Below are 21,694 nucleotides of genomic sequence, written 5' to 3'. Positions count from 1 at the left end.
GATGCTCTCAAATCCTGCCTGAACCCCAGTGTTTGGAACCAGCAGGAATCTGCCTGCTTTGGTGCACGTTTTGACAAGCACATGGAAGCTGTACCTGCTAATTGCACTGTCAGTGATGACAGTCTTAGGATCCCATGTCCCCAAAATGGAGTGTTTGTGCAGTCCCATGGGACACCATGCTCAGAAGCTTTCTGGATGCTCAGTCCCAAGGTGTGCTGGGCCATGGCATGCACCATGGTGGGCACACCTCCTGGTGTCTCAGGAGGAGGACAACTGGGAAAGTGCAAAAGGAATTGGTGGGAGCAACATGGGAGCTCCTCTTTACTTTCCTTGAAGTGGATGCTAATGTTTTTTAAAGGAAAAAAAACAACGCAATAACAACAAAAATCTACTGGTACACCTTTGGGAAGTCCCATAAGAAAAGAAAATGCGACAGGTGCTTACCATCTTAAGGAACCTCATTATTTTAGTGGAAGAATGCAGTAGATACATGTGTTTCTGTCCTGCCTGTGTATGAGGTACTGATGTTGGTGCTGGTATTATTTCTGTTTTGTGTAATCCCTGACATCTTCTAATGTGCAAGATCACTAGTTACTGAAAACTGAAAGTTAAGTATAGAACTAAAGCCATCTGGTAGTTCAGGCAGAAAAGTTAGATAATTAGCTGCTCTTGTCAAGGGACTGTGATTAAAATACGCCAACTTCATAATAGTGACTAGTTTGCAAGGGACTTCCTGGAAGCCACCTGGGATGATGATAATGAAAAGAACAAAATTAATAAGGAGGGGGAGGTGGTGCCATTATAGTCCATGATGACTTTTGTAAGTGAATTAAGTCAGCTTTTAGCATGAAGGCTACTTGTTATTTTGGTACTTAGGAAAGGAACAAGGATTGAGTTTTCTGACTGTTTGGCAGTGTGCTGCCACTAGGTCAGCCTGGTTACTGCTAGAGATCTTTAATATTTCAGTGTCAAGCTCTGGTTTCATTGCTCACAGCCTTATTAACTTGGGAGTGCTGCTGGCATAGCTCATCTTCAAAGGCCACTCTAATCTGTGTAACCCAATGGCTCCTGCTCTGGGATTTTCTTCCTTTGGGGGAATCAGTGCTATTAAGAAACACCAGAAGGGGAAAAGCATCAGAACAGTATTACTGCATCATTCTTTGTCAGCTGATGATTGCAATGTTAGTGCAATGTGAATTTATGTTGATAGGTAATCTCTTAAGGAATGATCTGTAAGTAGTGCTTAGAAGGGAAACTCTTTGTATAGTGGGACTAAGGATCTGTGTCCAGCTCACCCTCCAGCACTGGTGTGGAGGGGCTTGGTGTTCCCTTTGGCCTTTGCTGCTGAAATCTTGTCCTCCTCATCCAAGAAAAGAGCAGCAGGGAAATCTCCCAGGGCTGCACAGCACTTGCTCTTTCCTGTATGTGAATTCCTTAGTGGATGGCCTATGCCAATGTGATAATTTTAATCAGTGAAGTCTGACCTGAATCATCTAAATAGTGTCTCTTCAAGAACACACTATCGAGGGCAGCTATGCAAAATGCACTAGTAGGATAAAATAAATGTGCAATGAGAATGCTCCATCGTTGGTGTAATTTAATTAAATATATTTTCACTTCATACTGATAAAAATCCTATATCTAAATCAAATTAATTGAAATATATTTGGCTTTTTTTCTTTTAATTGGCAGTTGCTAATTATTTTACAATTCTAGTAAAGACCTGTTCATGCTGCTTAAAAGAAATTCTTTTAACAATTTCAGTATGATGGAAATATTTTCTCAGAGAGAATGTGCTGGAAATCTATTGTAAATGTAATCAAGTTCAATACTTAAATTAAAATATGGGCAAGAATTAAAAGTAGTCTGGGTTTTCTTTGCTTAGATTCTCCTAAAAAAAAAAAAAATCTGCTTCTAAATTATTTTCATTAAATGAAGCTTTTATGTCTCTTTATTCCTTGATTAGGAAAGCAATGATTTGAAAAATTCAAGATATTGAGGTCTCAAAAGTGTCAGGATTGCTCAGCTTCAGAGAGCATAAGTAAATATTTCAGTGCAATATGCTCAAAGTAAATTGCTGTGAATGCTTGTGGATATACAAATATTTCCAATCAGTTTAATGGGTCAAACTTTCATATAATTAGAAAGGTGCTGACTGTACTCATGCATGATCAATTAATAATATCTCACTGCATTCTGTATAAAACAGGACTGTGATGCATCTGGTGAGTGCTTATCTAAGGCTTCTTGTAAGAAGTGTTGAATCTGAACACTGCTTTATGGACTTTCTTTTCCATTTTTTTATATATTGAGAAAATTACAGTGCTTTTACATTACTTTCTTGAATACAATCAAAAGCAGAAAATCCAGATTTTAAATTCCAAGTGCAGGTTGTCACTCATGTTTTAAGTTCTGCCTGCTCATGACTTGTTTCCATATGTACACTTGATGACCTGATGGCCAAAGTTCTACTTTGCAATATTTTTTTTTAGTGACAGTCTTTTCCATTATGCCCAATTAAACAGTCTGACTTTCCAGCATTCTTCACACTTGTATTGTTATTTACTTACATGGGAGAAAATGAACTAAGAGGTTGACAACCAAGGTGAAGCAAGAACAGGCTTTTTGTTTGGTAATGTTATAATTGGCTTCAGATAAGTCTTGCAAACTAATAAGTTACTATCAAAGGTATGAGAAAATAGAAAGCCTAGGTGCCTGGGATTAAGCACTGTGAAGTCTGAATGACCTCTTGGTGGCAGTTCATTGGAATAAAATGTAATCTGGTTATAGAATTCAAATTTTTTAAAACCTAAAGATAGTTATGTGGTATGACAAACCATCAGAATACTCCTCCCTCCCACATTGTATCCCTCTAATGTGACTGAGTTTTTTTGCAACTGCTCTTTGATAAGGTGTCTGATTAGAAATTTTTGGTTTGTCCTGTTCTTTGTCCAAGTTTTGTGAAATTCAGATTTTCCTGTAGATAAGCCTTTGGCTTTTCAGTTGCTTCTGCCTTGCAAATAAATTAATTCCTTCAAGCCAGTGAGTCTGCAGCTCCAGCTGTGACTGTAGATGAATGCTCTTGCAGGGTCATGTACTGTAGCTCTGAACCTAAATAAAAGGATTAACAAGAGTTCACTTGGAGGAAAAACACTTAATTTCACTATAATAACTATGAGAATCCATAGGGAAAACCAATAAAGTTTTACTATTAAAATTGTTAACAAATGATTATTCCACCCTGACCCTCTCTTCCCGCTGTTATTGTACTTTTGAGCAGCAACAAATGATGGGATTGACCTAGTTCATGGTGGTGCTTTAGTGCCTGGCCTACAAATTATCTTTTTCTTGTAAAATAATTCCTAGTCTAGTTCTTTTGAGAAGCATTGTTAGGGTTTGTGAAGGAAACAATATTTTCTGATGCTTTTCACACAATCTTCTGCCCCAAAACTTGGCTTGATGTGAAGGAAGAAGGGGCATCATGTAGACAGAGATGACTGATTTCCAGAGCTAGCACAAACAGCTTGCAATGGTTCCTGGCAGAAAAGGAGGATTTCTAGGCTGGGTGACTCTTCAGTTGCATGCATGGACCTCATTGTCTCCTCTCCAAGCAGCACCTGCTCAGGAATGGGGGGAGCAGAGGGGCTGCTGGCAGGGGCTTCCTCACCCTGTAATATCTCAGCCAGCTGTTCATGGCTCTGGTACAGCTGCTTTCCACTCAGGCAAGTGGTGTGAAGGGCTAAGCCACTGCTCAGGGAGCAGTCTGATCCTTCAGGGCTCTCCTGTCTCTGATGGAGATGTAAAAGGAGGGTGAAAGGATTTTGATCCTAGTGATCTTGACTCTCTCCTCAGCATTTTAGGACTGCCAGCCTCTGGCACTACCACTGTCTGAGTAGGCAAGGCAATACTTGTATCCGTTTCCTTGGGAAGGAAATCAGGTAGTTAAAATTGTCTAATGTGACTGCCCTGATTGGCTTAAGAAATCAAACAGATGAAAGTTGTCAAATTTTGAAGGTTATATCTTGATATCAGCTTTGTCTTTTGCTTCATTTGGGCTTTGGAGGTGGTGAACAAGTCCTGGTTGGTAGATTGACCATCATGAGCCCCTGTCTAAAAATGCCAGTGTCCATCTGGGCTACCTGCTGGAGCTCCTGATGTTGAAGCCAAGGCATGAGGGCTGGTCTCTCCAAAAATGGTCTGAGGTTCTCCTTGGGTCCACACTTAGCACCAAAAGAGGGAAAATATTTTGGGTTGTCTTGTGCTTTTGAGTTCCTTATTTTTGTTTCAAAGTTTGTGCCCCTATGAGGCAATGTGCCAAGTATATATATCCAAAGAAATATAACTTGTAAAAGTATTCATCAATCTGTCTTTCATCAGTAGGTAACCTAATACTTTTTTATTTTTTCAGAGAAAAGAAAAGTGTATTCATAACATTGTGCTTTTTTTCAACAATGTTTCTCATTTGTGACCAGATGAGAATCACACTCAACTTTGACTGGTGACTTAATGTTTTTATTTCTCTCCAGTTTTCTTGCTTGCATGCTCAGGAATGTGTTTTAGCTTTTTCATTTTTATTTTGTGGAGCACCTTCTGAAACTGTAGGGACTACCAACAGTCCATAGGGATGGCCTAGAAGCCACAGTCTGAGTAGAATTCCACATGAATTTGTTCTTCATTATACCCTTGCTCCAGCACTCTTTGAGTCCAATGTTTTTGATGGTCTCTTGTTTAATTCTTTATGTGACTTTAATTAGTCACTAGTGACAATTATAATTTAAAGTCAGGAATTGCAGTTAAATAAATTAAATATGCTCTTCTATCAACTAATTTCATTTTTTTTTTCCTTAATGGCTTATGTTCAGGTAAGCAGCTTGTGCTTTAGAGATGTTTCTGTTTTTCCTACATTCTTCAGTGATGTTGGGTCTCCTTGCAGAAATTGCAGAGATTCTGTTGAAAGAGACTTGAGTTTTAACAGCATGTGCTGTGGGAAATGTTGGCTGATATTTTGGCTGGATTTTCAGGACCTTAGAGTTATAAGATGAAAATTATAGATCAGAGCCACTGCAGGTAATGGTGTGACAACTGTCAGGTGTCTCTATATATGCCAGGTCTTCACTGGCTCGTTGCTGAGTTCACACTAGTGGGATCTAAACATGACTAGGGAACTGTGATTTAGGGTTTCTTTCTGCTATGTAATAGCTTGAATGTATACTAAGTTTATGAGATGTATTCTGGATGAGCCTAACTTACATTTATCTAATTAATTTATTGATTTAATTTGTAAATAGAACACATATGAGAGGAGTCAGTAAAGAAATAAGAATATTACCCGATCCTGCTGTATTTTAAGTAATTTCTTAATACAGAAATACATTGAAGCCTCTGATATGTAATTGGGGGTGAGTTTCTCTAGGCTTTTTGACTGTTGTCTAAAAGTGGGGTGATGTGAAAGACATAAAATAGAAAAACTAATATTAGATAAAACATTTCAAGTCTTGTGGATGATGAGATGGGTACCTGCTTGTAGATTTTGTGAGCTTTGTCTCTTAGTAAATGAAGTAAGGACAAACATGGTTGTAGCCCTGTCCTGAGTGATGCTTTGCTAAGCCTCACTTACTGGAGTAGGCAGCTGGACTATCCATAAGAAGTAGAAATCAGAATATTCTTCCATGTGCTGCAGATTGCTGGAAATTGAGTGGGATCTGTGTGGAGATTGCAATGTGTACCTTAAATCTAATGAAGATAGTTTGGTAATGTGCAACAGGGAGGAGATGTGTGTTATAGATGTAGTTCACAATAAATTATGCTGACCTTTGTAAGAGCAGACCCATCTGTGTGCTGCTATGAAGAAGAACTTTTCCTGTGCCCTAAAATTCATGTTTTGTCCATGAAGTTTATGCTGCTGTGCTTGCAGACATGGGAGTTAACTGCAGTATGTGAAATCTGAAAGGTTAATTTCCTGACTGCATCATTACTCTGTTAATCAAGTAGATGCATGTCACACTAGCAGTGCACATATTTTCCAATTCAGTATTTGATTTATAAAAAGACGACTTTGCAGAGATACTGTTTAACTGATTGTGCTGGTTTTGCAGAGCTTTTTAATGTACTCATGTTGTGGCTTTAAAGTCAAATGTAGCACTAAACATAGCTGTGTCCAGAATTTTAAAATTTCTTTGTACCTAGACACTTAATCCTAGAGCTTTCCAACTGTAAAGAAAGGAAAAAAATATTAAGGAAAGATTTATTTCACATTTAGCCTAAGTCATTCTTTCTAAAAATTGCAACCATAACTTGGAAGTGTTATTTCTTTTTGTGTGAGAACTGAAAAACTTGTCTAGAACTACTGTGAATTAATATCAGCAAGTGAATACCTAAATGAGGCATAGGTGCCAAATCATCAAACCAACTTTGGTTTACTGTTTCTCTTTTGATTCTTCTATTTTTATATGCCATGTTGATTTCCCCATCTATATATCATTAGTCTAGTTAGTAACTGTGTTATCTGTGGTTCTGATTCTGCCTCAGCAGAACATATCACTAATTTGAATGCACGGAGAAAGTCTAAATCATTGAAACTAAAAAAAATCCTTGAAAATTCAGTGTCACACTGAATTCTGAAGTATTGTTGTTCTATTTGCAATGGATTTGTTGGGTTTTACATTGTGTAACATGTTATTTCTTTTTAAACATGTAGGAGTTTACCAGATCTTTTCCTGTGGTTGCTGAAGCATTGTCCTGGGACAGCAGTAATGACAGATGGATGAACAGAACACACTTCAGGTAAGAAAGCAGATATATGCCATTTGGCTGTTCATTAACTTTCCCTACATTGTTTTGGTTCAGCTTCAATAGTAGCAGTCTTTGTTACACCACTAAAATTCACTGAATATAAAATATAAATCTCTTGTCTACATGAATGTTTACATATATCTCTCTGTAAATCAGTGTCAGCAGGTTTTTTGTTTTCCTTCTAGATTTGGTAACCTTGGCAACAGATGCTGCTGCTGCTATTGCAGTCTTTACCCTTGCTGCTGTATAAATTTCCATAAGAATTTTATTTCATATTAGCAGCTATGACTATAGGTCTAATTTCAGCATTTCTTGACTGGTTTAGGTAACTTGTTCTTTAAGGCTGTGCCAATTCAGGATATAGCTGTCAAGTTTTTGATATCCTTGGAAGTTAGTGCAAGCTTGTTAAAGCCTTGCACAAAGGCAAGCAAAAGTTGGTATTGATTTAATGCTTGCTGTGCCACAAACTTTCTTGGAAAATATGGACAAAATCTTTAGTTTTCATCAGTGGGAACTAAGTGCCTACATACCAATATGCTTGCATGTCTGGTAGAGAAAACAATGCTTCCAAAGTACATTTTCTGCACAACTCTGATATGCCCAGGGCTTTATTGAGCTTTCTGTGTGCCTGAGGATCTCCTTGTTGTGCTGGCAGGGCAGAGCTGCCAGGCAGTCAGTGGTCCAAAGTGAAGGTGGGTACTGCTGAGTGCACATTTTGGCTACAGTGAAAGGCTTGGGCTCATGTGTAAGTGCTGTTTCAAGTCACACGTGGGGTTTAGCATCTTTGCCTTCCATCCCTTCCTTTGTGAGAGCATTGTGATGATAGACTGGTGGAGACTGTGGTATGCTCAGGTTAGAGCCACATGTGTGGGTACAATGTCAAAGAAGTCCCTTAAGGCAAGGACACAAAATATAAAAAAGAATGACCCTGGAGTTTACTCATATTCTCCAACACTCAGGATGCAAGAGCATAAATGTAGAAAACACCTCAAAATATCAGTGTCTGTGGATCAAGGACCAGGTTACCCCTAGAGATTTAGGGAAGGCATAGCAGCCTCCTGCCCCATGGGGTGACTGATAGCTGGTGGCAGGAGAGAAGAGCAGAGAATGTGAGTGTTTCCCAGAATGACCTCTCATGCCTCACAGATGGTCATCAGAGTCACTGCTGGCTTCTTTGCTGAGTAGTCTTGGCTATGCTTTCCCTTTCTGTGGGTTTGTTACGTTTTGATCCCAGGTGGATTTTTAGGCTCTGCCACTTTGTACTGTTCTGGATACCCCAGCTGAATTCCAGGAGGGAGGAAGCAAGTAGTCCCTGAAGTTAGTTTTGAATCTCCTACTTGCTAATTTCATTTAACTTGGGTGCTGGGTTGACATGCCAGGAGACTCAGGAGTTGAGCTGAGCGTTTTCTGCTCCAGTGGGATGGTAGGAAAGGATGATGGGTGCAGAGCTTTAAAGACAGTTCAAAAAGCAGCTAGACTGAAATCTTGGAGTGAAATGAAACTGCATGCCCTCCCACTGCTAATGCCTTCCTAATGAATAGGTTTGAGGCAGCTGCTCAGACCTGTCTTGCTTTCATCTTTTAGCTTATTCCCCATGATTCTAATAGTAATTTAGGGTTTATGTTCTGTACCTCCTAGAGTTGCAGAAAGCAACAGAGAAGATACTATGTCATCTGTTAAGCAGTCATCCTGCCATTTTTTTTTCCCTGACAGGATTCAAGACTGTGTGGAAGAAACTACCATAAATTTAAAATATCCTGGGGATATATCCTCAATGGGTTGAGCCTCCCAGCAAGACATTAAAATATAGGACCATTAATCAGAACCGGACTATACTTTTTCTTGCTGTTTTTCTTTTGTGCATTTAAAATGTTTCTTTCGGGTTCACAGAAACTTTAGATGGACTAAAAGGAAAAGAAAAAGGAATTTTTCAATGATGCCTTTGCAACAAAATCATTGCACTGAGTACCTGATTGCACATATTGCACCTGATGTGGCAAGGTTATGGAAGGAAGTGTGAATATTGCATAAATCTACCTGACTGGCTTAGATGGAGTCTCAAAAAACCACTGTGCAATATATATGATGTTAACTATTTTGGTATGATTGCTGAACTGGAAAAGGCTGAAGGTGGGCCTCTCTGAAAATGTAAAATTTGAGACTGTGAATGTGCTAACTACAGAATTCAGAATACTAAACTTTTCAGTGTAAAGTCATTTCAAATTCTGTAAAAACAAGGAGAAACTAAAGCAGCTCTTAGCTAAAATCTTAAAGCCACTTGAAGGAGAATAATTTAATTATACTGATTCTCCTTCTTGGCAGAGAATATTTGAGAGAGAATTTATACAGCTGGATAGAAGTTTGGTTTATTTTTGCTCTTGATTTTTGTTTTTGTTAAAAACAGTGGAGATCTTGGACTTAATAAGTGATTACAGAACCAGATGAATGTTGTACTCTTCTTTCTATCCCAAGTGCCCTTATTTTCCCTTCTGTGTCCATATTTGGGGCTAAATCCTTATGGGATACAGGGCAAATTGGATGTAGCATATAATTCAAGGCTATTTCACTTGAGATTGACTCCACTGTGTGCATTCTGATGACTCATGGGAAAACATGTAGAAGACTGTGAAGCCAGCTTGCTCACTTGCAGGAAGCTGTTGGGCACCCTGTTCCTAAAGTCCCCAGAAAATGGGCAAAGATTGTTCCCTGAATTCCTTCTGTGAAGCTTATGGACAGTGAACTTGCTTGTGGTACAAAATGACCAGGTATTTAATGGAGAACCAAAAGAAGGAACTCCAAATTAAAAAGATTTGCAATACTAGCACTGTGGGTGAACAATTTTATTGCTCTTTTAAGCCTTCAAAAGGGAGATGAGGTGGGAAGAAAGGCAAACCTGGTTTGGAAGGTTCCTGTACAGGGAGGAGTGGCTGAGAAAAATGTGTTGAGAGAATTTGGAAATGGAGAAAGTGAATTGGACAATTTGATTAGACTAAGGAGAATAAAGCTTATCCACAGATCCTCTGTATGCATGTGAATATGTGGAGGTGGATTGTTTCTTGCCAGAGATTTGTTTAAAATTGTAAAAACAGAGCAGTCTCTCTCTCTTTTTTTTTTTTTTTTTTTTTTTTTTTTTTTTTTTTTTTTTTTTTTTTTTTTTTTTTCTCTCTAGCAGGATATAACTAGATTGTAAACTTTGGCAGGACTCTGAACATCTGAATGCTTCTTGAAACTCTGACAATATTTTTATAAAACTGATTCTGGAACTGGAATAAATGAGGCATTTTTTCTATAGTCTCCCTCCTGTTAATTAGATTAAGCAGTAAGTTTTATATTTGTCCAGAAGGAGGTCAAAACAAAAAAGAAATTGAGATTGGAGGAGCCAAACAAGGATAAAAAATGAGCCAATTTCCCAAACTGGCATTGACCTACCAAGAGTTTGGAAAAAGCATGCTTGCAAGCTTCTTTTATTATTATAACCTCTTGAACAGAATAATCCTGTCCAAACAGCTATAAAAGCTTTCCAATAGAGAAGTTTATGACCTGGTTTCTGGCTGAAACACAGTATTAGTGTTTGGAAAGAGCTGAAGGTGTTGGTGGCAGTGCCTCAAGCACATGACAGTAGAAACTCCCTGCATTGCCCTTCACAAACTCTTCTTAATTGGAGTCAAATAGAGTGAATTTGAAGCATTGTTTGCCTTTTTTTTTTTTTTTTTTTTTTTTTTTAGTAAGTGTAGACAGTTAAATGCTGAGGTGGCATGCAGAAGTTTCATTGATGTCTGAAATTTTTAGCAGAGCACTGTTTGGAAAAATGATTGTTCTAGGATTATCTCAACAGGAATTCAGCAATTATAGGATGTCTTTCTAGATTCTGTCTTTGGAGTAGTGAAGGAAAAAATTAAGGTGCATTTATTCTGTTCACAATTATAAATCTGTTCTGGAGAGACAGGGATAATTTTGATTAAGCTTCATTCCATTCATGGCCCTCCTGTGAGGAGCAGGGCAAGGATATGATGGGAATGTGCTGAGAGGAGGTAGGAACAAAAAAACCCCTGAACTTGGGATTTGTACATGCAGCTCTGTTCAGCTGGAGAAAGAGGCCTTGCAGGAGGCATGAGAACAGACCACATTTCAATGAGCTGCTCTGGTGAGAGGCTGGCAGAGACACCCCCTGTGTGCTGGCAGGGAAGCAGTGCAGAATTAAACTAGATCAGCTGTTACAAGTTTTGGTTTGTTTTCTTTTTGTTGCTTTTCCTGAGATTCACTGATGCAGCTGAAAGTGAGGGAGCTGTGCTGCTCTCCATCAGCTGCAGCTGTGGCCAACACCAGTCATCCCTTTTTTCTGCTTTTCCAAAGAGCTTGGGAGTGATCTTGAAAGCACAGATCATTCATGTCAAGAAGAGTTTCTGAATGCTGCTGAAATACGTGAAATAATACTTGGTTAACATGGAAAGAGCTATAGTTAAAATTCCTGCAGTGTTTCAATTATAATTCCTTTATTGTTTCAGTTGCTTATAACTTCCTGAAATGCTCATGTCTCATGCTGAAAATTACCAGACTTGATCTTGGCCTGACAGTGACCTTTTTTCTCTTTTCTTCTTTGTTTCTCTTTTCTCTGTGGTAATGAATGAATATGGCTGGGATGTTCCATTTCTAATGAGAAGGAAATAGCAGCAAAATACATTATAGCTATTACATTAAAACTCCGAACAGCTCAGGCAGTGCAGCTGTCAAAAAAATGGTGAAAATCCTCAAAAGTTCTTTTTGAATCTTTTGAGAATCTGTGAGAGTAGGCACTTAGATATTAACTCTAGGTCTTGAACTTTCTTTTCTCTCCATCATTACACTCTGTGACATGCAGTTATTTTGCCTAATCAGTGATCAGCTGAATGAAGAAGTAGTCCTTGGTGAAAGAGCAGAACTGTTTTTCACTGACCCTGATGAGACAGGGCTTTGGAAATTCAGGCAAATGCTGTGCAAAGGGAGTCCTTTGGGGCATTCCTCCTCTCCCATTGTTCAGGTTGAAAACGCAGAAGTTTTCAGAAAATCTTCCTGGAAGAAAGTTGTTTGTTTAACACAATCTTAAATAAACTTTTTGATCAGCTCTACCCAAGCTGATGGCTGTAGTAGTTTAAATCAGAACTCAAATGTCTAAGGGGATGGAATTTAAACCTGGAATGGAAAAGATGAAAATAATTTGTCAAGAGTTTTCCTTTAAATTAATGCTAATAACATGCCTATTTATTAAGTTATGTAAAGAGTACTGGTCATGGTGGTGATATTGCTACACAGCAAATTATGGAGTTTGATTTCTTGACTCATAATACGTGTCTCAAGAAAAAAATGTCATGTGCTTGTCTGTTGGCTTGGTCACAGGCTCTCTTTGCCTTAAAGATTGTGGTTTGTGCCAAGGACAATCATTGTGAGCATGCCTAAAGAGAAATACAAGAAACTTTTCATTTTTAGAATTGGCTTCTCATGTATTCCATGGGAAATACCACTTTATGTGCATTCATGAATCGTCTCTGTTTCTGTTCCTAAATGGTTGTGTGTTCCCAGTGATGCAGACGAGTGCCTCACTCTAAGAGCCGCAGGGCAGCAGAGAGAGGGTGAGAACTGAATTGCCAGTGGACCTGGCAGAGGCTCCCTGTGCTCTCCTGCCCTCTAACTTACATTTTAAGTGAATTCCCTGGCTCTGAACCTCCTGTGTGATTTCACAACTCTGATCTTGTAGAGGACTGCAGAACCTTTGTTCACCTCTTATTTTAAACTTACATTGGTCACCTGCAAGATTGTCCCTTGCTCAGGAGTGCTGTTCAGCCACTGCTTCAGCAGAACCAGGTAAAAGTAAGGTAAAAATAAGGCATAAAGCTGCTTGGTAAAAGAAGGATGCCCGCAGCATAAGCTCAACTTTTCATGTTGCCAGAGAATATTTAGTCCTTGTTGGAGAATGGTACTATATGTTTGGTTTTTTTTAAAGATTTTGGGTTTGGTCAATAAGTACAAAAGTTCTATCATAACCACTTTCACCTTTAAAAATTAATCAAAATGTATCTTCTGCACCACAGTGTGAAGCAACAATCTTAAAGTTGTATTGATCTGTCATAAAAAGCAGAATCTAATATTGAAACTTTAAAGAAAACTGCTCTGTGTCTCTAGTCTAGGTCTTCAGAATAGGAGGAATTGTTTTCTTTAAGTCATCCACTAGATTTTGGTCTAACCTACTGCACTTTTGATGGCAATCTTGGATTCTGAATTCTTTCAGGCTTCCTAACCTGTGGGAAATTATTAAAGTGGAATTTTCTGGAAGAGGCACAGTAGCAAATTTCAGATTCAGCAATTAAAATACAGTTTTGTCCTTAAAGCTGGCTTTGATGATCCTAATGAGGAAGACCAATGCATCATCCTTTGGTATTGACAGAAGGTAGTGGAAACCACTGCAGATGTTGTGGGTACATGGCAGTCGGTGTGCAAAAAGTTTTAGGTGAAATGAAATAATAAGACTTCCTTGAAAATGACAAACTTCTGTTTTGGTGGTGAAGATTTCCTTGTCATTTCAGTGTCATTAAAGCTGCTAGTTTAGGTCTGCTGTCTTCTATGTTGTCTTTGGGCTCATGCTTTCAATTACATTCTTAAATGACAACTGTTTGGAGGATAAGCATACATTTTTACCACAGATATTAAAATGAAAACTTAGTTATTGGCAAATACAAAAATTTGTTTTGGCATTTTTGGCCTTTTTCTGTCTAAATACTGCACTTGTTCTTTCAGGTGTACAGCTAAGTGTTGGCTCTTTAGCCAGCTATGGGGTATTTAGAGGGGATTTCTAATAGGAGCATGGAACTAATTTTATCATGTTGACTTTCTGTTCAGTGGTTTCTGTATTGCTTTTTCCCTTGTAATCTACACCTTAATTATAGGTATTCAGTCAGTAGAATGGGCTCTGGTGTTTAAAACTTTAGTAACAAAAGTCTTTCTGTCTTGGGGTATTTAAAAACTGACCTTTAACCTATTAAATCAAGTTAAATGAGGAGTGATAGCCTTAGCTCACTCTTTTTTTTCCTTTCAGCTAATTTATTATTAAATACTCTGTGGTGATGAGTACTTTTGAAAAATTCAGTTTAACTCTTGAAATGCCAATCTGGAAATGAGCTTTGCTTTGTCACTTCCCTGGGTCCCATATGCTTTCTCTTATATTTGGGCTCTATAAGTTAATGAAAGACACACCAGACACATAACCCAGTATATGCAGAAAAAGCTCCCTGGGAAAGCTGAAACAACTCCCACGCAGTAAATTCATGACTTGCTGAGCACTGCTGCTGTTCTGCTGGAGGAGGGATCAGAATAGGTTTTTTTTTTGGTTTTTTTTTTTTTTGTTTTGTGCCTGGATAGTTATGTGAATGTGCCCCATGTGCCTGACCTCCCTCCCCCACCTTCCCAGGGCCTCAAAAGTAGCCGTAATCCTTACGCCTCCTGCTTCCCCACCAGAAAAACACATCAGCTCTTAGCCTGGAAAACATCCTGCTTTGCAGATGTGCTGTGTCTCAGGGAGGATGGCCCTCTCTTGGGCTCTGAGCTCCTCAGACCAGCCCCCTTGGAAATTATTAATTCTGGTTACACTGCTGCTCTGCAAAGAGTCAGGGCAGTCAATTTACTTATTTCAGGAGTAATTTCCTTTTTATTGCATTGCACATTGTATATAATTGTTTTTTGTCTTTGGGTGCATGTGCTGACTCATAGGTTTAGTTTGCAGTCAACTCAAAATTCAGTCTGAAAGTTTAAACTTGTTTTAGAATGCTTACAATTAGTACATAGATCACCCCTAGTAGGCAGAGCTTAAGCTGAGGTGTAAATGCTCATATTTTACAAGGAATGGAAGAGTGTAGTCTTATTGCTCTGTTGGAGGAGAGATAAGGGTATGCACCCTTATGGTTTGCAGTGGGCTGAGTGGCAAAGCTGAGCCTCTGCTGTGTGTCCCAGCACTGATCAGTGCTGCATTTGTCTGAGAAAATATTCAGTGTCTCTGTAAAAACAACAACGTGTCTATGGCTGTAAACTGGGAAAAGCAGCACGGGGTTGTCCGGTCAGGAAATCTTCAGGCACAGAGTCACCAGTGAGGTGGCAGACCGAAGGAAACTGGCAGCCTGGAAACGAAGGAGCAGGAATTTAGGCATGATCAGAGCAGGACTGAGGAGGAATATTGTCTGGTTGGCAGTCTAGCCTTGCTGCAGCCTGATGGAAGTGGTGCATGGAAGTGATCCAGGCCAGCACCAATCCTTTGCTTGCCCAGGACAGAAATATGGGTGTGGGAGATTTCTGTGTGCAGTCGAATCTCTCTGCTTGGACCACCCTTGGGCAGGCAGACTCCAGTCAGCACAATCTATGTTGGTGGTAGCTCAGAGTCTCTGCCATCTGTAGGTTCAGATATGCCAGAGATTAGGCCTGTTTCAAGCTGTCTCTTTTATGGCCATACCCTTCGTCTGATCCCAAACATTAAGAGATTAGGTTTCTTGAAATATCAGCAATTGTTGGCCCCCCTGGCTGGAGCAAATCACTTAGCCCACAGATGTGGGAAGGCCTGAATAGGTTTTCAGCATGAAAGAAATGTTGAGCTCCCAAGATGTATAATTTATACAGAGGAATAGTTTTTCACCTGCAGAGTGTTGGTAAATGGTGCTTTTTGTACTTTGGTCAAGGGCGTGCACTGATAAGCTGGGGAAAGAAATGCAGTGAAGGTAGGTGTTTCTCTATGGAATGAATGCAATAAAAATAGGAATATGCATCACAGATGGAAAGTGCTGACTTCTCAGAGCTTTCCAAATACATACTGGTTTAAAACTTTCCCCATATTTTCTCTGGCAACTGTATTGCAAATTTTGATCATTCTATGTTTCAAAACAGAGCCTTTATCACAAGGAAAGTTGAGTATTTATTACCCCAAGATCTATTCAAAAATCCACAAATGGTAGGCAAAGCAGAGAGGTGCTGATTCACATGCTGCACTTCCTGAGGAGGAGTCTGAAAACAAGCAAAAAATGAGATGTTGTTTTGGCAGTCTAGAATTTTGTGAGGCTTTGGGAAAGGTGTACAAAACATAGTATGCAAGCTTTTGTTTGTTCAAAGGTGTCCACTGCCCAGCTCCACTGCTTTATAATGGTAAACACTGAATTTCAGTGCAAATAAACACTGCCACCATAAAGAAAAAGGCCATGTTCCAGGTCCTGTACCTGAAACTAGTTCCAGGACTTGGATGCACAGGTCCTTCCTGCAGTGCAGATCTCCTGGCACAGGGCTGGATACTCCCTTGGTTTTATACTCCAGGAGGATCTACACCTAGTTGTGGCTGAATCATCACAGCAGGAGTGTAGAGATTTTCGTTGTAAAGCTTAGTGTGAGTCAAACGTGTGTATGACTTGTTCATTAAGAAAATATCTGATAATTTCAGACTTGCCTAGCATAGCTTTCACCTGTTGTTTCACTCTCTTACTCTCCCGTTTAGACATTCTTATTGGAAAATCCTTCCAAGATGGCATAAAACATTGTCTTTTTTGTAGTGAACACTGTTCAATAAGGAGCACTGTAATTTTGAAACATCTACTCTGAGATCAGTGATGCATTCTTATGTTTGTTCATGGAATTGTAAAATGGTTTGGTTTTAGAAGGGACATGTAAAGATACCATTGAGTCCAGGTTGCCTGCCTTGGACAGCGCCATCTTTCACTGGATCTGTTTGTAGTACAACCTGGACACTTTCATCAGACAAAAACTAGATTGTATTAGGTCCTTTGCGTGGTCTCCACATCAAGGAAATAATTTACATTATCACATACAGTTGTTTTGAATTTTACTGCAATGAAAATAATAATTATTATGAAAATATTGGTAGAATGTACATGAACATTTTACCTGTACAACTTGTCTTATTTTTTATCAGTCAACACACAAAGGCATATTTCCTCTTAGAAAAATTAAATTTGGCCAATTTCTAATTTTTCAAATCCAGAGAAGTGTAAAAGCCTGCTCTGTTGATGTCTCTGTGATGAGTTAAAATTTTTGCTTTTTGATTGGCTTCTCCTGCTTGCAGCTGTTCCCATTTTCTTGAATTGTAGACTCATTGAAGCATTTGGTGTTGACATCCTTAGTTTAATTCAGGGGGAACTTGCTCACTCATCTGTCACTGTTAACCATAGACAATGTGTAAGTACACACATACCTATAGTATGTGGTACACACATTTAGAAGTGACTTCATCATGTGGTTTGGTCTACAAAGCCAAGGAGGAGAGGAGACTGTTTTTGCAGGAAGATCTCTGTATTATCTAAAACTCCAGTTCCACTAACAGCTTGTAGCTGGCTGCCTGGGGAGGTAACTCAGCAGTTAAGCCAAGCAAAACAAGGGATGGATTGCAGCAGTTTACGGGTTTTTTGCACTTCAAATTCCTCCTGTTTAACTTTGCAAATGGACTGAAACCTTGAACTTGCACTAGAAGGGGTGATCTCCAAAACTTCTTGTCACAGATTCTTGAAATTAAGGAATAGCTTTTATTAATACCCTGAAATTCAACCTGTACATTTGGAAATTGGGATTCCCTGAGGATGCTGGTACAGGGCTGCACTGTAGGAATTGGGTTCTTGGCAGGAAAGCCTTTTGTATGTTTGCACAGGAGGGATGGGGATGCAAGGAATCTTAACTCCAAACAAACCAGTCTTCTTTGAGAAGACAATGTTTGTTGAAGTTGGCTTTAACAGGGTGCCACAGCAGAAGTGCAGTGGCGTTTCAGCCCAACATGGAGCAGGATGCTGAGCTGCACGATGCTCCTGCATCTGTAATGCTGCTCTGTCTGTGCTGCAGCCAAGGTCAGCTGGGGGTCAAGCTGGGCTGTGTCTGTGTACAGACAATCCCTAGCAGAAGCATCTGTGAGCTTTGCCATTATCACATAATGATTTAAAATACCACGAGGATTAAAAAAAAGCACGCGCTTTCCCGTAGCATTGCCTGTTCGAGTGTGTAATGGGTATTTCTGACTGCAACAGGAAAGCATATACAGTAATTAAAACACAGAGCAGAAAAATCAGTCAAATTTGGCACAAATGCCTGAGAAAGTGCCTGTTTTAGCTGTAGATATAAATGAAGCACCAGCCAAAATTGCTTTCAAAGGCTTTAATTGCATCTGTTTTAATTTAGTGTGTAAAATGCAGGATATTATTTTTTAATATAAATTTAATTCATGGTTAATCTGCAGATTGTGATATCCTTCCAGTAGAAATGATGTACTTGGACTGTGATAAGTGAAAACTTCCTTTTTGAGATGTTTGGTTAGCCTGCAACAGGACCTGCTATCCAGAACCACACGTTCCCTGTGTCTGTGCAGCTGCTGCTGGGGGATCATTTAACAAAAAAAAACCAAACAAACATACTTTTGATTTTAATGTAACTGCATGATTATACAATAAGCTGTTCATAGTGCAGATATGTAAATCAGACATCAAAATACAATGTCTTGTCCATGGTATTTTTTTCTAAAGTGCACAGAGTAGGCACTGGAGTGATACTTCTCAACCTATTCCAGAGCTTGTTGCTTATAAACGAAAAAGTTACATGATTGAGATAATCAAAATTTTTTCATTTATTATCCTATTCTAAATGAGAAAGGGGCCTTGTGTGTGTGTGAATGGTTAGTTCACATATTCTGTACTGTTAAATGGCTGTGGGTGTCACATGCCAGTAAAGAGAAAGTTCCAAATGCTTCTGATGAGAGAGTGCAGGTTCCAGGAAAGGTAGAGACTGGCAATCATGCAAACCTGGCCGCTCATGGAAAGGGTTTTAAGAGTGCCATTAAAAAAATTAGAACTGCCTTGTAAATTAGCAGGTTCAAACCGTCTAGATCCAAAGGATTTGGGAAGATTATCTGAATGAATTTCAAACACAACTGGTCATTATATGGAATGGATTGTGAAACAAATAGTGAGTTGAGCAAGAGAAGCAGGAAGAAAAGGTCATCTGTTGTCCTCCCTCTGAAACAGGCAGAGAGAGGGCAACCAAACATCATACTCTGTGAACCTTAGTTTTTAGTCTACATGTAAACACATACAGCATTTTTTTCTAACATCTAACCTAAACCTCCCTGACACAGCTCCAGGCCATTCCCTTGGGTCCTGTCACTGGTCACCACAGAGGAGGGATCAGTGCCTGCTCCTCTTCTTCCCCTCATGAGGAAGTCACAGATTGCAGTGAGGTCCCCCTCAGTCTCCTCCAGGCTGAACAGACCAAGTGGCCACAGCCCTTTCTCACATGGACCCCTCAAGGTCCTTCACCATCCTCACTGCCCTCCTCTGGACAGTCATTAATAGTTTAACATCCTATATTGTGGCACCCAGAGCTGTCCCCAGCACTCAGAGCAGAGCAGGACAATCCCCTCCCTTGCCCAGCTGTGATGCTGTGCCTGATCCCCTCAGGACAACTCTCAGGGTTGTCTCTCCTGGATCCAGGGCACTGCTGGCTCAGATTCAACCTGCCCCCAGGGTCTGCTCCATGGCACTGCTTTTCAGCATCTCATCAGAATCCATCACTTTCACTTGTTGAAGTTCCTCCAGGGTGGTTGGGCACTGGAACAGGCTCCTTGGAGAAGTGGTCACAGCATCAGCCTGACAGAGCTCATGATGGGTTTGGGCAATGCTCTCAGGCACTGGATGTGACTCTGGGGATGGTGCTGTGCAGGGCCAGCAGCTGGACTTGATGATCCTTGTGGGTTCCTTCCAGCTCAGCATAGTCTATGATTCTGTGCATATGTGAATAAGAGAAACACGAAAGAGAACTTGTTAATGTGGGTACCAGAATCATGAGTCTTAAATGGTTTAGTTACATAAATGTGGAAATTAGGCCAGAAAAAATGGAAAGCCTTGTTCGGTGAAAATTATCACATTGATAGGAGGAGGACACTGAAGTTCATGAACTGGAACTTGATTTTGAGGGAGTAATATATAATATTTTCTTGTGAAATCTTACCTAAAATATCAATTTAATTGATTTGTTTATGAAAGTTGTTACACTGAAATTGAAAACTGGCAAAAAAAAAAAAAAAAAATCCTCTCAAACCCAGAAACAGATGGCAGTGACAATATACAAGGTTAGGGAATGATATCATAGGCAGTGCTCATCATATTTTAATATAGTTTAATGGAGAGATGTAGCATGCAGATGAGTAGTGACAATCTCTGACCTCTCCTCTAATGAAGATTGTATTTTCTCTGGCACACAAGGATAATCAGCTCTTCCCAAACAACTTATCTTGCTGTGGGCAGGATCTGAGGCTACATGGTTTGAGCAGGGTATTGGGTTTTGCCAGAAGAGTGGCTGCATGACAGGTTGCAGGACGCTTCCTCTGAGGGTTTGGTCCATTTTATGCGTGGGCATGTTAAAAGTATTACATTTTATATGCCTTCTGAAAAACTTTTGCTTAGTTAGTGATGAGATACTGGAAATCTTTATTTTAAGGACTCTTCTCCACTAATAACAGGCTCAAGAAAGAGAGTTTCTAATTTAATTACTTCATATGATTGCCATGCTAGGTGTTTATGTAAGAAAATCTCCCAAAACACCAAGAGACTTCTGATAATGTCCTGAGTATGTGGCAGTGCTGTCCTGCAATGCATCTTTTATCCCATGATGTACTTGTTAGAGTAGGAACAAAGTGACAAAGAGGAATTTTTTTGACTTCCACCTACTCAGAATTTTAGTAGCTGTAGATAGCATCACCATGATAGCAGGCATTGTTCTGCTGTGTCTTTAAAGCCATTAGTCAAAATGTAGTCATGTTACCATTAGATATCGTCTTCCATAGTTGCCAAAACTTTTTTACTGTTGTCTTTACTGGTATGTAAGTGACAGCAAACTTCTTTCTTGTGGTTTACAATGCCAAGAGGATACTCTGCTCTGCAAAATAGGGAAGGTTCACTGGGTTTGCTGGTGGTTGTATCCCTTGTTTTCTGGAGACAGTTGGACAAAATAGATGCCACTGATTAATTGTCCATAGTTTGTGTAATTGTGAAACTGAGGAAATGTTGTATGCGTGCTTCCATTTTTGTTTTGTGTCTTGGGAACTTTGAGTTCACTTGGATGACAGAGATTTGGAAATCTGAAAGTCTGTACTACTTGGGGAGATGCTATCAGTTAAAGATAGACAGTGACAGGAAAAAGAATTGTAATAACTCTCAGGCTCTCCAATACATCTTTGGCTTAAAACTTCTTCCTAGGTCTAATAGCAAAAGCCACCTGTTTTTTCTCATTCTAATACCTACATTCTTAGACTGCCTTAGTGCAGCCCCTGGAAGCTGAAAGCCACTGTAATACTACAGCAACCTCAGGCAGGACCCTCAACAAGGCACACATTAGACAAGACAATACACCTACACAATCATTTTAAACCCAGTTCTCTCCAAAAGTCCAAAAACTCATGTTATTTTTGAAACTAACTAGAAAAAAATTGTTGTGCAGAGAGGACTCTAAGGAATCATCAAACACCATTATAAAACATCCCAACAAAACAAACTCACACTCCTCCCAGATAAACATTCTGCAGTCAGTGTCCCCATAAAAAAAGGAAGAGACCAGAAATTTTAAAGTAATAGGAGACACAGAAAGAAAAAATCTGTTAACTAGGTTTTTTGTCTTCTGTCAATAAATTTCTAAGTGCTGTGTGCAAATGCCCCAAACTTTGGCTATTTGGTATGCAGGGAATATCCCTGATTATATGGGAAGGGGGAGTGACTCCTTCCCATTTTTTTAGGAAAAGGATCCTGAATTTTCAGTTGCCAAAATATCACATCACTAGGCGATGTTCTAAACTTTTTTTCTCTAATAGCAAGCACTGTGAACTTCCTGCAACCTTGCCATTTAATAACCTTAG

At 39.5% G+C, this 21,694-nt stretch overlaps 1 protein-coding gene and 1 long non-coding RNA gene across 4 annotated transcripts in view; one reads left to right on the top strand and one right to left on the bottom strand.

Moving 5' to 3' along the window:
* LOC306799073 (uncharacterized protein) overlaps window positions 1-21,694 on the top strand; it is a 134,500-nt gene that overhangs the window by 72,924 nt on the left and 39,882 nt on the right. For 2 of the 3 annotated variants that reach the window (XR_013773523.1, XM_079299609.1), the window contains one exon: window positions 6,698-6,783. Coding sequence is in view for 1 of the 3 variants with exons in the window: in XM_079299609.1 (XP_079155735.1) it covers window positions 6,698-6,783 (86 nt within the window). In the remaining 2 variants the exon portion in view is untranslated. Of the gene's footprint in view, window positions 1-6,697; window positions 6,784-8,505; window positions 8,607-21,694 lie in introns of those variants that run through there. The other variant, XR_013773524.1, reaches the window with a different exon arrangement.
* On the bottom strand, window positions 11,262-11,844 carry LOC306800437. The gene is made up of 2 exons (XR_013773831.1): window positions 11,726-11,844; window positions 11,262-11,442 (listed from the first exon to the last, which is right to left on the bottom strand). It is a non-coding gene; the product is annotated as an uncharacterized lncRNA (long non-coding RNA).

This window comes from Erithacus rubecula (assembly GCF_903797595.1).
Source record: "Erithacus rubecula genome assembly, chromosome: 3".
Lineage (NCBI taxonomy): Eukaryota > Metazoa > Chordata > Aves > Passeriformes > Muscicapidae > Erithacus > Erithacus rubecula.
Note: the sequence above shows the minus strand (reverse complement) of the source record. Positions and strands in the feature narration are given on the sequence as shown.